The sequence below is a fragment of the Euphorbia lathyris genome, chromosome 1, assembly GCF_963576675.1.
Source record: "Euphorbia lathyris chromosome 1, ddEupLath1.1, whole genome shotgun sequence".
Lineage (NCBI taxonomy): Eukaryota > Viridiplantae > Streptophyta > Magnoliopsida > Malpighiales > Euphorbiaceae > Euphorbia > Euphorbia lathyris.
Genome location: NC_088910.1, coordinates 117538616 through 117553845, shown reverse-complemented (window position 1 = coordinate 117553845; position 15230 = coordinate 117538616). Strand labels below are relative to the sequence as shown.

General features: G+C 38.1%; 1 protein-coding gene across 7 annotated transcripts; it reads right to left on the bottom strand.

The window, feature by feature from the left end:
* Positions 1-7831: 7831 nt before the first annotated feature.
* On the bottom strand, positions 7832-14741 carry LOC136210752 (uncharacterized). Of its 7 annotated transcripts, none has more exons than XM_066002147.1 (11): positions 14616-14741; positions 13104-13641; positions 11815-11902; positions 11079-11202; positions 10827-10999; positions 10588-10689; positions 9771-9873; positions 9473-9703; positions 9130-9251; positions 8545-8752; positions 7832-8207 (listed from the first exon to the last, which is right to left on the bottom strand). In XM_066002147.1, exons 8-10 carry the CDS (start codon positions 9663-9665, stop codon positions 8663-8665), a joined length of 405 nt encoding a protein of 134 aa, XP_065858219.1. In that variant the 5' UTR covers positions 9666-9703; positions 9771-9873; positions 10588-10689; positions 10827-10999; positions 11079-11202; positions 11815-11902; positions 13104-13641; positions 14616-14741; the 3' UTR covers positions 7832-8207; positions 8545-8662. The 7 variants fall into 7 exon arrangements, 6 of the variants coding, with proteins under 6 accessions (XP_065858219.1, XP_065858222.1, XP_065858218.1 ...); XM_066002150.1 differs by having other exon boundaries at positions 11079-11216; positions 13104-13638; XM_066002146.1 differs by having other exon boundaries at positions 13104-13638.
* Positions 14742-15230: the final 489 nt, after the last annotated feature.

The window sequence follows — 15230 nt, the reverse complement described above, 5'->3', positions numbered from 1 at the left end:
AGGACAAAGGCAACCAGTAGAGCACGCGGGGTGTGCCTCCTCATACGCGGAGCGTGGAAGGTCCTATGTCCGGAGGACAGTTCATGAGCTCATGCATGCGGGGCGTGCCTCCTCATACGCGGGGCGCAGATCAGGCATCCGGGACGAGTTCTACCCAGGAGATCATCTACGCGGGGCGTAATACCAGAGACACCACACGTGAACCTCATTAACGAGACGCCCAAGTTCAGGAGGTCAACTACGCGGGGCGTAATACCAGAGACGCCACGCGTGAACCTCATCAACGAGGCATCCAAGTTCAGGAGGTCAATTACGCGGGGCGTAGTAAGGCTCACACGGGGCGTGTCCCGCCTGGAGGATGCTTCTTCACTAAGTTCTTGTGTTGGGGACCATTTATTGTCTTCCTTATTTACAACCTTGTCTCTCCTTATTTACACCTTTGCCACCCCCTAATTACAACTCTACCACTCCTATATTTACACCCATGCCATCCTTTATTATGTTAACCCAACCCATTTTACCCTTATCTTATTATTCCATTTAGTTATAGTCTTTACCCTTTAGTGTAATTTTGGCAATTAGGTTTAGATGATATAAATTCATCTCTTTGTAATTGTAATCCTTAACTTTTTATCAATCAATATTAAATCTTCTTCAAGAAGCTTGTTAGGGTTTTCACCTTCAACAATGGAGAATTCTTATTTCCTACTGATTTAGTCCGTAAAACCCGGGTTTCACTCTTTCTAGTTTAGCTAGAGAAGAAATATCTTTGTAAGTTTACGATTAAAACTTTCAGATAAAACCGATCTGTATCATCATATCAATGAAAATCAAGTTAATTACAAATGCAGTAATATAGAAGTAAGAGATCATCTTTAAAAAAAATTATAGAAGTAACAAATGAGATGAAGTTGATTGATTATATTATCTCTAAGTAACAATACAAATTTTAATTATATTTAATTTTCTTAGAAGTTGAATTGGTAAAAAATCTTTGGTCACATTATAATTAAGTTTTACATTGCGATTATTTATTTATTTATGTTTGTGATCTCTTAAAAAATAAACTTATTCTTATCGGCATGATAAGTTTTCTCTAGATATCTGTACCAAACCTCATCTCATTTAACTACCTTGGCAGCCGCCGAATAATCACAGAGGTCTATTTGGAAAACATTCCTCTCTGTTCACCCAATTATCCTATTCCTCGTCTCATTTAATGTTCATTACTTCAATATTAACATAATCTCACTTCTATTGCCAAGTCTTGTCTTATTCTAGGTTTATCCCATAGTTTTATATGTTACAATACAAGCATTTAGTTTATCAAAATAGGTTTCTTCAGTTGAGAAAAAATATGCCTATAATCATGCTAATAATGCCTTGCTTAATTTCATATCACCGATATTACAATATCGAGACCGCTAAAGCAAATTATTTAATTAGACTTTTTGAAAATTAAATAATTTTGTATGTAAATTCCTTAATTGTAGCAGATAAAAAGAAAAGATAAAAAATGCAATGTTATTATAACGGGTAGACAAAAAAAAGCTAATAAACCATACTTGAGCTTTAATCTTTAATCTTCTAATACCTAAGTTGACAGAAAATAGACGAGTTTGAACTTAATATCCTGTTCGACCTCGATTCATTAAACTTATTAACTACGTGAACACGTTTTGACATCCTTGTTTGGAATTGAAAGATGAAATGAGAAATTGGGGGCATAAGCCACAAAGCTTCCATCTTTATATTTTAGGGATTCACAACAACAACAACAACAACAACAACAAAGCCTTAGTCCCGAAATGATTCGGGGTCGGCTAACATGAACCATCATATAAAACCGTGAAAATCAAGTCGTGTCAGCGACACAGATTCGCTCCCTCCACTCCGTCCTATCCACTACCATATTTTGTCAAAATTCACATGTTGTCAAAATTCAAGACGCTGTTTTTAGATTCATGAAGATATTTTTGCAGTTAAAAATTGGTTTTGGGGCAAATAATAAGATACTTAAATCATATAAAATTGATAATTAAAAGATAATAAAATAACTTTGAATAATTTAAAATTGAATGATCCAATAAACAAATTCTCAAAGATAAACAAAGGTAGACATAAATAAGAAGTAAAAATGTACTGATTATACTATCAGCAACTCTACTTGAGGTAGTCTTGATTGTAACAACTGAAGAACACTCAGCTATGCACATCACAACTGAAGAACACTCAGCTACTTGAGGTAGACATTGTATTGACTGGTGCAAACTTCCTTTTTCTGAGATATTGACAACTTTGATAAACTTGGATGAATCTTTATCTTCTTTAACAATGGTGAAAACTCAGCTATGCACATCACAAGTTGTACTTCATTATCAAACCCACTAAAACCTTCAATTTCAACCTCCTCCAGACATTGATTTATACCAAACCTCTGATTTGGTATCAATGGACATGTAAAAAGCCCCAAATTCAGCCACAATTTACACAAACATGGAGAAGCTTCTAGTAGGATAATTCTGAATTCTGGACTAGTTGTGCGATCTAACCAATTAGTCTCATGTATTTTACAATAATTATATTCAGAGTAGGATAATAGGGTGAGTAGAGGAGTATTTTCCAAACACACCTCTGCGATTCTGCGATTCCAAGACCGATTATCTCGAGGTGCTTCAGTTTTAAAGATGGGCCCTCAATCCTCAGGCGGTTCAGTCCATAATTAGGCATTACAATCGACAACTCCTCAAGATTTGGAAAACTAGATAGAAAACGGCTAATCTGGATACTGGATAATGCTGGTGGAAATTTCAATCGGAGAGTGACGAGGGACAACAATGTTGTGGATATGAGTGATTTAAACGACGTAGATCCAAGTCGGAATTCATAACAAGAAGACTTGAAACGTTCGAAACTCAAATCAAGAGTTCGAACTGATTTCTGTTTGGCAATTTCGATCCAAGTATCGACATTAACCCAGGGCTTACGGAGGATGATTTTATTAACTTCATAGTAACAAGGAATATAGGAAATATAGAGTTGATCTATAACTTCACCTGAATATTGCCGGAGGATTTTGTCGACCATGACTTCGAATTTGATGTTGATTGCGGTGGCCTGGTAGTCTTTAACGTACTGTTGCACATAGTGTGTATTAGTAGGAATCAAGTCAGAAGCGTCGAATCTGAAAATTGAAGAAGGTAATGTCCAGAGATTTCTCCATCTGGTGGAGAGGACGGTGGTTATTGTTCCTTCTCGGATATTCAGTTTTGACAATATAATCAGAAGTAGATCATCTGGTAACCAACTTATGTAATCAATGCCATCCAATTTCTGCTACTCCGCCATATCTATCTGTGACTGACTGTGGAACAGAGAAAGAACAAAGCATATATAATTGAGCCAATTCGAGGAAAAAAGAAACCCTATTTGGGTTGGAATCTAATTCTTTTCCTAATCTTAGTCGGTAGAAATTACCAGAAGAAATTCCGATTATTCAAAACGACGACGGCTAGCAGGAAGTAAGGCGTTTGACAGCGCAAGCTGATTCCGATAGAGGCTGGAATTTTGGAGCTAGTTGAACTGCTAGTTTTGATATTTTTTTAGACTTTGAATATATTTAATTATATAGGATTAATATTTTATTATCTAATATGAGCTTTATCATGAAAGAATATTAAATTTAAACTCTAAAAAATAATGTTACACCCAAAAATCTGCAAACTAAAAAAACTGAAGCAAAAATAAAATTAATCAAAACCGATATATTAGGATACAGTTTTTTAAATTAAAAATAGTGGTATATAGTTACGGTTATAATTTTGGTATTCTAAAGACCGCGGTTAACCAATTCTTGCTCTCCCGATGATAGACCCTAACCCTAACCCCACAACGCCGCCCCTGTTTCCTCCTAAATCGCCCCTCTCTCCGACGACTCATGACGGCTCTGGCATCCCTGTCCGCCCTCCATCACCTCGCTCCTATAGTGAAGCTGTCAACATGGATTTACAACGCCCTGCTTCTAGGATTCCAATCGATCTGCGCGAAATCGGGCAAGGAAAAATCGAGTTCACAAACGGTAATCCTCTTCTCCCTAACATCACGATTGCCCCCCAATTGATTGATGAATGGTCTCAACCATGGACTGACGCCCTCATTGTTAAAATCCTTGGTCGTAATGTTGGATTTATTGCACTCCGGAACCGTGCGACTGAATTATGGAAACCGAAAGGCAAAATGGATTTTATGGACTTGGGATTTGGCTTCCACCTGGTTAAATTTGAGCTTGCTGATGATAGAGACAATGTAATTCAGAATGGCCCGTGGATGGTGCAAGGCCACTACCTGACTGTCCGCACATGGTCTCCTTCCTTTGTACCTTCAACTGCTTCAGTGAATTCAACACTTGTCTGGGCTAGGTTCCCTGAACTTCCACTTCATTACTATAATGAGGATTGCCTCATGTTAAGTGGAAATTCTTTTGGTAAAGCTGTCAGGGTGGACAAGAACACTTCATCCAAAGCACGGGGAAAGTTCGCGAAAGTCTGTGTGGAAGTCGACCTTGCCAAACCTTTGGTTGCACAGTTTTATATCAATGGAGCTTCTTACCATATTGAATACGAAGGCCTTTATGTCGCTTGCCAGAAGTGTGGATGTTATGGGCATGTAAAAGAGGACTGCTCTTCTTCTTCTCTGATTCAGAGAGAAATAGCACCCCCAACCTCAGCTCCATGCATACTGAGATGTCGGTTGATCCTGCAACCTCGGCTAACAATGATAGCCCTAAAGACAGCCCCAATGTCCTATCAAGTGCCAATGTAAACAGTTCAACCCAATATGCTAACAAGCAGCCTGTTGACAGTTTAGAAGACTACGGAGCATGGATGATTGTTCCCAAAAGGCCCTATAAACCTCGCCTGAAGAAGCCAGAAGTCATGGTAGCCCCTTCGACCTCGCAAGCTGAGCCGCAGGCTGTGTTACCCGTCAAGCCACCACACAGTAGCAGTGCTTCACGGGATTTACAAGAGAAAACAGGTGATCCAAACAGTTCTAGCTCGACATTCATTTTCCAAAGCCCCTCGTCCGCGGGAAACCAAGGGATTGGGAAGCAAGGTTCGAGGCCCCTAGGTGTCTTATCCTTGCAAGCTTATAACAGCTTCTTAAGCTTATGTGATAACGTTGTCGACACCTCCATGGATGTTGACAGAGCCCTTAGAGGCAAGGAGAACAACAAAAACAATGAGAAGCTTACAGGCAGGTTTAAAAGCATTCGAGCAGATACGGGTGTGAAGGTCCCTCTTGGGCCACGAGATACAAATGTGGAAGAGGTCCCTAAGGGGCATCTGTATGCAAAGTGAAGTTGATCCGTTGTGGTCATCGGTTGCTGAATTTACTGATTTTGTCATGTTTATCACTTGGAATTGTTTTGGAGCTGGTGGTAATGAGTTTCACCGGGCTCTTCGTCGTCTTTTATTTGTGTTCAAACCCGAAGCTTTAATTCTTCTTGAACCCCGTCTTCCCTCGACTCGGGCTGAGGAGTTGTGAAGAAAACTTAAGTTCTCTAATATGGAAGTGGTTGATACAGAAGGGTTCAGTGGTGGTATTTGGCTGTTCTGGAATTCTGATAAATTCACTATCCAGGTTATCTCTAGGGATCGACAGTTCCTACACACCCGAGTTACTCTTTGCGGAGGGCAATGGCACAATCTTTCCTTCCTGGCTTCTTTTGTTTATGTTAGGCCCCAACTGAGTTACAATAGGGAGTTCTTCGCTGAAATGCTCGACATGGCTCAAACCGTTCAGGATGCCTGGGTCATTATGGGCGATTTTAATTGTATTAAAAGCAGTGATGAGAAACAGGGAGGGGCTCCAAGTGTTCTTGACAGATGCTCTCTTTTTTCACATTGGATTAACAGCATGCAGCTAGTTGATATGGGCTTCTCTGGTCCCAGCTTTACTTGGTCACGTGGCTCCACTAACTGAACACGAATTGGTTGCCGTTTGGACCGAGCTCTTTGTAATGTACAGTTCCGAAGCTTATTCCCCGAGGCCGCTATCCGCCATCTTCCTCGAAACAGGTCTGATCATACCCCTATTATACTCTCTCTCCGCCCCTATTCTCCGGCACCTGTTAGAAAACCGTTCAGATTCGAGGCAGCATGGTTGCTTCACTCTGATTTTCGTCAATTTTGGCCTCAGTCTGGCGTGTATCCGCCCCCATTGAGGAAAGTCTCCAGCTTCTCACTCCTGAGTTGAGATGGTGGAACTTAGAGGTGTTTGGCAATATTCATTTTAACAAGCAACGTCTTATTAAGAGACTTATTGGGTTCAGATACGACTTAGCCAAGGGTTCTTGAGAGGGCTGGTTCGGCTTGAAGCTAAGCTTCTCCATCAACTTAATTCAGTTCTGCTTCAGGAAGAAGTCCTTTGGTTCCAAAAATCTCGGGTTCAGTGGCTTCGGTTTGGGGATAGAAATACTTCGTTCTTCGACACATCTACTATTATTCGGCGCCGCCAAAATAAGATCGACGGGCTACGGGACGACTCGGGGACTTGGGTCTGGGATAACTCTGAGGTTAAAATGATGGTTGTTAACTACTTTCGTCACCTTTATACGGAGGATTGGACGGAGCGCCCCACCTTGATAACTAGCAACTGCTTCCCTACCATTCCAACTCGTGTGAGGAATAGGATGATTGCGGACTTCTCCAGTGAGGAAATTAAACATGATGTGTTTGACATGGGCCCCTTCAAAGCCCCCGGCCCTGATGGCTTTCAAGCATGTACTAAGTATAGATTTATCCATGATCACATAGGGAATGGAACAAATATATAACTATGGTGAAATTAAGAAATGAACTAAAATGAATAGAATTTTTATTAAATCAAACATATGTACAAAATAATTAACACAAAACAAAAAAAAATATTTACAAAATAAAATGTAAAAACCTAAACTATTCTATATATTCATCCCTATCAAGCGGGATTTCTGTGGCCCTATAGCGGTCAATTTTCAACTGCACGAAAGCTTGACGTTCCGGTGCAGAAAGAAAATGCGGGCTTGCACGAAAGGCACGTTTCACGAGTCCTTCAAACTCTAAAAACTCATAGTCTATCGTCGGGAAGAATTCATCATCACTCCAAGGAACATCAATGGTACCCTTGGTACCGAGAATTATTCCACAGATTATATTTCCGAACCCAATCTTTTTATCCTTGGATCGAGAAGCGGCGACAAGACACTAGTACAGAAATGGCCTATGGCCACGGTCGTTTACCCTCATTAGCCACGGTTTCACGACCATGGCCAAAAAAGGCGTGACAAATGCTTGGAATCTTTAGCCACGGTTGATCAACCGTGACCAAAGGGGCATTAGGGTCGGTTTTTACATATAACCGACTCTAATGTTTTATGTTTTGGCCATGACTGTTACGAAAAACCGTGGTCAAAGGGGGTCTTTAGCCACGGTCTTTCATAACAACCGACTCCAATGCCCTGATCATTAGAGTCGATTGTAAAAGAACCATGACTAATGATAAAAGCATTCGAGTCGGTTATGAAAACAACCGACTCCAATGCTCTAATCATTAGAGTCAGTTGTTTTGTAACTGTGGCTAATGTTATTTATATTAAAGTCGGTTGTTTTGCAACCGTCGCTAATGTTATTGTTTTTAACAATTTTAAATCAGCAGATTCAAATTAAACCTGCTCTATTTTTTTTTGTATTACCGTAATTAACGGTAAACAAGATTTGTTATGCTCAGTCATTTACCGTAATAAAAATTGATCCTGGTGTATTATTGAAATTAAATGCAAAATGAATAAAAATGTACACAAATATAGATAATTAATTAATCAAGAAAATTGATTCAATATTCACAATATTTTCAAATATTTAGCCAGCTACATATCACTGTAAACACAAAAAAAAATTGAGATACTAGTTCTCTATCATTACTCTAGACATGCTAATGTCAAAATCGCTATATTTCTTTGTTTCTTTTGATAAGTCACTAATCTAACACACCAAGTTCAAACAACAGCATCAGTTGTAGAAGGGACTTGCTTCAGAATAAAAACAGGATCTCCCACATTAACTATGTTCCCTTTCTTCCCTCCTTCACTATTATCAAATCGGATTTCCATTTAGAATTTTATTCAGCTCTGATCTCTGTATCGCAGTATCTTGATTGATTGCAGGTATCTGCATGGAACAAGAAGCACAATATTGAATATTGGAAAATACAATCTTTGTTTCTAGTTTACAGGTTGTGAATGCCTAACCTTGCACGCATCACCGCTTATGAATATCCTAACCTTATCATGTATAACAAATGAATTTAGTTCCTCTACCTCCAACATAATCAACTACCTAACTACTTCATGGAACATTAACAAATTCAGGAGCTAATTACAATCCTAGTGAAAGAATAGAGAACCATACTACTTCCAGAACAATATGACAAATGACATGATGATTTGATAACTCACTTAACAATTAAATGACCATAGAAGAAGAATATTGATATAAAGGACCTTACCTCAAGTGCAGAGCAATGAAATGCTTGCTTTGCATTTTCATTCTTCCAACTTTACCCATTTGAAGAATCGGATCCGTACATTTCAAAGCATGGTAGTTGAAAAAAAATAACTCTTTTCTTAAGATACCCGGCTTCTGCATCTTAGCTTTTGTAAATCCATGTCCAGCTTATTTAAGAGTCTGTATTCAAATTTACCGAGCTGAATAGCCTGCAAAACAAACAAATTGTTGACAATTTTGAGTTCTTCCATGAATATTAGGTTACCCGAACAGGTTAAAATCTAAGAAATTTAAGCTTTATGGCTATGATAATTAACTCAAACATCTTTATATCCAACTAACTAATTTGGGAAGCCGGAGGTTAATATGTGAAATTAAAAGATCAAGAACTCAAATCAACAAAAACTGAAAAGATTAGGGACTTAAAGATGTTATTTTTCCAAATCATAGAGTAGGAAGTAACAACCAGTCTAGACTTCAAGCAACAGTAAGATGTTATTTCCCCCCAAAAAAAGACAAACCGAAAAGATTAGGGACTTAAAGATGTTATTTTTCCAAATCATAGAGTAGGAAGTAAAGTAACAACCAGTCTAGACTTCAAACAACAGTAATATGTTATTTCCGCCAAAAAGAAGGGTTGCTGAACTAGAGAAGAAGTAGCTTGAGCTTCTAATTCAGTCTCCGGTTGCTTAGATTTTAGCGATTTCCCTAAATCATGAAAACAAAATTAAGATATTAAAGATCTGGAGCTAAAGCCGAAAAAATTTGAATTGATCAATAGCTTAATATGTATTTCGGAGAATTGAAGACCAAACCGTTCATCACCGGAGACGGAGTCATTCATTTTGATTTTTACTATTGTTCATTTCGAATTTCTAGTTCTTTCTAAACATTTTTCATTAAGTGAATTCTATGTTTTGAAAACTTACTAGTTAGTTTGAGCACTGGTATCTTCCCATTTCTAGCAAGCTCAACAATGATGGAATCTCCAATCTTAAGCTTGTAAGCAAGGCAGAAGGATTTCCAAGCACCTCTAATTACCACTTGAACTTCTGTACTGTAGTTTTGATGGCCAACATCTCCCTTCATCATCCTCAAGAATCGTTGAGCAACTTCGACCATATAGACCGTGTTTCCTTACAAATTTTCAGGGGAACATACTGATTCAACACAAATAATTAGCTTGTTTGAAAAACAAATATGTAAGGCAGATAAGAGAATATTTACCAATTCAGTTTTTCTGAAGCTGTCTCGTGAGAGTTCAATTACACAATGAGGATGTTCAAGAACAGAGGAGCTAGCTTTTGCTTCTAATCTAGTTTTCACTTCCCTGCATTATGAAAACGGACACGGGAAATGTTATTTCTAAAATAGCCTACAAATGACACGGACACAAACACAAAATGCAAAAACACTATTAAAGAAGAGTTTCCATTCAACATAGCTAAGCATTAATCCCAAAACGGATGGCAGATTAAGTGATGATTTGGAGAACCAAAACGGATATCATTTTAAGGAAGTTCACGGAACCAATAGATCATTTTAAATAAGTTCAGAGGACTAATAAATCAGTTTACACAATCAGTTGTTTTCAAAATTCCCGGAGCAATCGGCTTTTATGACCAACTTGGTGTGGCTGTGTATGTATTAGGCCCATATTTGGGGCATCAATCATCATATGGAAGTTCAAATAAATGGCTTTGTGTTAAATATGAAAGGGTTCTTGAATTTTTAGAATTTGGTCTAAGAACCCGATTGTCCTACTGAATTTTGGAGATATTTCATTAGCACCTGAACTTACACTTAAAGTTATCTGATGAACTTACTTAAAATGACCAAATAGCCAACTAAACTTACTTAATGTGACCTATTGACCTAAGAAACTTTGTTAAAGTGATAGGTGCATTAAACAAATTCATGGGACTCATAAAACATTCTTAAGGTTTGGAAACCAATAGGTTCTCTGGACAAAGTTCTAGAAGTAGATTCAGATGATCAATAACAATATGGAATTGAGAAATGAACAGAAAGAACCGAACTATACCACTAGTAGAATCTTTTGGAAGATTCTGTTCTTGAATTTCAATCTCGTCCTCTTCTATAGCAGTAAAAGGAGGATATTCCTTCTCACAAGCAGCATGTTTCCCTGCATTACAGAAACATAATTATCAAACAACATTGTATACATCAACTAAGCTTTAATCCCAAGTTCCCAACAAGTTGGGTCTTCCAAAAAGATCAAACAGATACAAAAATGAATTTTTTTGAAGTTATGAGCATAACCTTCACCAACATTTTGCAGCAGCTTGGAGTGAGTTCTCTTGTTCTTAAATTTTTGCAGCCTGACTCTTATCTAAAGTTGGAAGAATGGCTGGTCCTTGTCGATAGGCTTTACAAGTATCATCTAATACTTTTTCAGGACTCTCACAAGCTGCCCCCATCATATCAATTCTATTCTGTATAACTAGAAACTCAGATCCTTGAAAGCAAGCAACTTTAGATAATATACTGACTATTCTATAGACTCCAACTCACCTTTAGCTTTTCGATTTGAGAGATATAGGCAAACTGTGCAATCCCTAAAGCAATTGCTCACTCTTAAAATTATCATCTACTCCCATCTCCGGCAAAAGTTTCGAGGATAACATGACAGGTAAAACTGTATAAGAGAACCTAAAAAAATGTCATTTCCCCTAGACAATTATCATATTACCATACGTATATGACTGATGCATTAAGAAACTTTAAAGACATAAAGAGATATGTTAATGCTTCAAAAACTTTAACAATATTGAGAAAGTAGAGAAAAAACTTGACTGGAACAATAGTATAATCAAATTAAGGTAATTACAACAGATTGTTGAAGTTCAAAATGAGAAGTTCTCAATTTTCAAAAGATATCTTGTATGTATCTGATATATGATGTGCAAAATAAACATGGTAGAACCTTCAATTCAATTTTTTATTAGATTAGTCCTTGTTTGGTATTCATTTTATATTTTACACGGAACCAGGAACTTATTTTCTTTGCTTTCAATGCTTATGTATATTACTCATCAATTATAACTGTGAATCCCCAGCGGTATAGGGATCTAACACAATAGCTCAAGAGATTAGAACATTAACAAGAATGCAAAAAAAAGCTATGGAGAAAACAAAATTTTCTGATTTCATATCTCAGTCAAAAGGCAGCAGAATCAAACCAAATCTCATGTATTAAAAAACAAGAAACGCAGTTCAGCACGAGTCCATTAAAAGGAAATGAGATTACCAGGACAAGTCCAATTATATTTTTCGGATTTCCTGCATAAACTGGAACTCTACTATGCCCCTTTGTCATTATAGCGTTCAGTGTGTCCCTATAGCACAAATAGAGAAAAAAAAAACTAGGTTAGAATAAATGAACAAGAGAAACATGACAACGAGAATCAACAAAACAACAACAACAACAACAACAAAGCCTTAGTCCCGAAATGATTCGGGGTCGGCTAACATGAACCATCATATAAAACCGTGAAAATCAAGTCGTGTCAGCGACACAGATTCGCTCCCTCCACTCCGTCCTATCCACTACCATATTTTCCTCAATTCCCAATAAACTCATATCACTCTCGATCACCCTCCTCCAAGTTTGCTTAGGTCTTCCCCTACCCCTCACCACTACATCCCTTTGCCACTCTTCGGTTCTCCTAACCGGCGCATCAAGCGCTCTACGTCTCACATGGCCAAACCACCTTAGTCGGTTTTCTCTCATTTTATTCTCAATAGATGTAACCCCTACTTTTGTCCTAATTATTTCATTACGCACCCGGTCCTTTCTCGTGTGACCACACATCCATCTCAACATACGCATCTCCGCCACCGACATCTTATGGATGTGGCAGTGTTTCACTGCCCAACACTCCGTACCATATAACAATGCTGGTCTAATTGCCTTCCGGTAGAATTTTCCCTTCAATCTATTAGGCATGCCGGGATCACAAAGGAAACCCGTAGCACTCTTCCACTTCGACCAACCAGCTTTAATCCTATGGGCAACATCTCCATCTACTTCTCCATCCGTTTGGATAATAGATCCTAAATACCGGAAGCAATCCGAGGCCTGAACAACTCTCCCATCTAGGGTGATTGTCCCTGCCTCCCTACTCCTACGGCCGCTAAACTTACACTCCAAATATTCTGTCTTACTTCGACTCAACTTAAAGCCTCTAGATTCTAGAGTTTGCCTCCATAGTTCCAACTTCATCTCCACTCCTTCTTTCGTCTCATCAACCAACACAATATCATCTGCAAACAGCATGCACCATGGTATACCATCTTGAAGTGAACTTGTTAGTTCATCCATAACGATGGCAAAAAGAAATGGGCTTAGTGCGGAACCTTGATGCACTCCAATCGTAATAGGAAACTCTTCAGTTTTCCCAACACTAGTACGTACACTCGTGCATACTCCCTCATACATGTCCTTTATGATGTCAATATATTTCCGCGAAATGCCTTTCCAACGAGAATCAACAAAAAAAAAAAAAAAAAAAAAAAAAAAAAAAAAAACAAACCCACAAATTAAGATTTGCATCCAGATCAAGGGAAAATGCCTTCGAAATAGGACTCGTGGCATCTTTTGCAGTCTTTTCAGTCAATTCAAGTGCCCCAGCGATCATTTGAAACATCTGTACGTTTATTCCTCTTATGTTTATAACGTACAGTACAGATATAACTTTCATATAACTCATCATCACTTAATAAGCAATAAGCATACATCCAACAGTAATACTAATATCATTTATTCCCCTAAATGGATGTTTCAGAATCCATTTTCATTTCCTTTCATAACTTATTTGAAACCATAGTTGAAACATCTGCAACTGTACGTTAGTGCCATGAATCTGCCGAATCAGTGGTGACTCCGATTCGGCCGATTCAGGAAGGTTTCGAGTCAGGCCATAGAGTCGACCCGAAATCCTCCTGACTCATAGCATTTTCTGCACTGACATTCTTCAGTTGCACTACAAAAGCCTTGGAAACCTTCTTAATCTCGTCCACAATGTTAAAAAGCTCCAAGTTTACCATTGAAAACTGCCCCAAAATATCTTGTCTGCTGCACAACAGCCAAGAAAGTTAATACTAGAAACTCAAAGATTAATTCTTAAGAACTACCACATTCAATAATCTATCATATAAATCCCTTCTATTATACTTCAATTTTCCCATCAACCAAACAAAGCAGAATGTTTAATTAAGCAGCGTTACTAAAACTTAAGGAATCATTCAGAAGATTACAAATTAGTTATAACAAGGGGGTTAAAAAGGTCAAAACAGCCAACAAAGTTAATACTACAAACTCAAAGGTTAGAATCAATCTGTACCAGTCACAAAGTAAAGCTAATTGTTTTCTTCCGGACTCTGCAAGGTCACTCACGTCTGGAAACTATAAGAAAAGAATGGTCACCCCTAGTTCGAAGGAAAGGAAGCGAGTTACTCCCGGTCTTTCTTATGTAAAGAGAGTGAAGTGAGCCATTAGCTCTGGGAAAGAAGTAAAAAAAGGGGAAGGAAGAACATACTATAAAAATTCGGAATCGATTCCGCTCTTTCAGGTAGTCTTCTTTTATCCTATGCTGTTAGCGAGAGTAGTGATAGTTCGAAAGGGAGTTCACTCGTTAAAGACCTCCAATCAATCAGACTCTTTAATTAATCTCTACAATGTTACCATTAGGGGTTTCCCATTTACAGATACTAGAAATTACCCTAGGATTGGAACTTCAATATAGCATTGAACTGATACTAGAAATTATCCCAGACAGGGGCGAATGCCCTTAATACTCTCCCATTTACTTTCAATGCCTCATCTAAAGTCTTTTCAGATTATGTTATGGAAACATCTGAATAAGGAGACGAAACCACCAGAAGAATGAATAGGAACAGGAACAAAACCACCAAAAGAATGAATACGAACAGAGATAAAACCAGAAGACGGAACACGAATACCAACAAACTCATATAATAAACGAAACCCATAACAAAAAAACACAGAAAACTAAATCATAAAGGAAATCCAGAAGATAGAAGACAAACCCATATAACAATGAAGCTCGGAAGAATAACAAATCAAACCCAGTCAGTGCGGATGAAACTTCAAACCAAGCTGCTTATGAGTAGAAAGTAAACGAGAGAAAAGAGGAGAGCTGCTAATATTAGGTTGCGAAAAGGAGAGAAAGAGAAAGGGGGAGAACAACAGGTACGATTGATATATGAATCTTCAAAGTCAGTTTTTTAATTAACCGACTCTAAAGAGTAATTAGCATCGGTTTTCAATGAACCGACACCATTAACCTCAGTAATTAGGGTCGGTTCTACCTGAACCGATGCTAATTACTGGTTTATTAGCCTCGATTTATATTTAAACCGATGCTAATTACTAGGTTATTAGCCTCGGTTTAAGAAGAACCGACACTAATGACTGTCCAACTCGTGCACCATTTTTAAAAATCACATTTAGAGTCGGTTTTTTCAAAAAACCGACCCTAATGCTCTAATTATTTGAGTCGGTTTTTTAAATAACCGACCCCAATTACCTGTAGCCACGGTTTTGCAAATAACCGTAGCTAATAAGGCGTGGCCGTAGGCCATTTCTGTACTAGTGAGACCCTCCATCAGAATTTTTGAAGAATCAACTGTATTTCCTTAGAA

What these genes read in the sequence shown, in the direction of transcription:
- LOC136210752 (XM_066002147.1), bottom strand. Translation starts at nt 9,665, where the DNA reads ATGGTCGAAGTTGCTCAACGATTCTTGAGGATGATGAAGGGAGATGTT. An exon ending in ACCAGTGCTCAAACTAACTA is followed by an intron (nt 9,252 to 9,472) that starts GTAAGTTTTCAA and finishes TTCATGATTTAG; the next exon opens with GGAAATCGCTAAAATCTAAG. An exon ending in GTTGTTTGAAGTCTAGACTG is followed by an intron (nt 8,753 to 9,129) that starts GTTGTTACTTTA and finishes TTTGTTTTGCAG; the next exon opens with GCTATTCAGCTCGGTAAATT.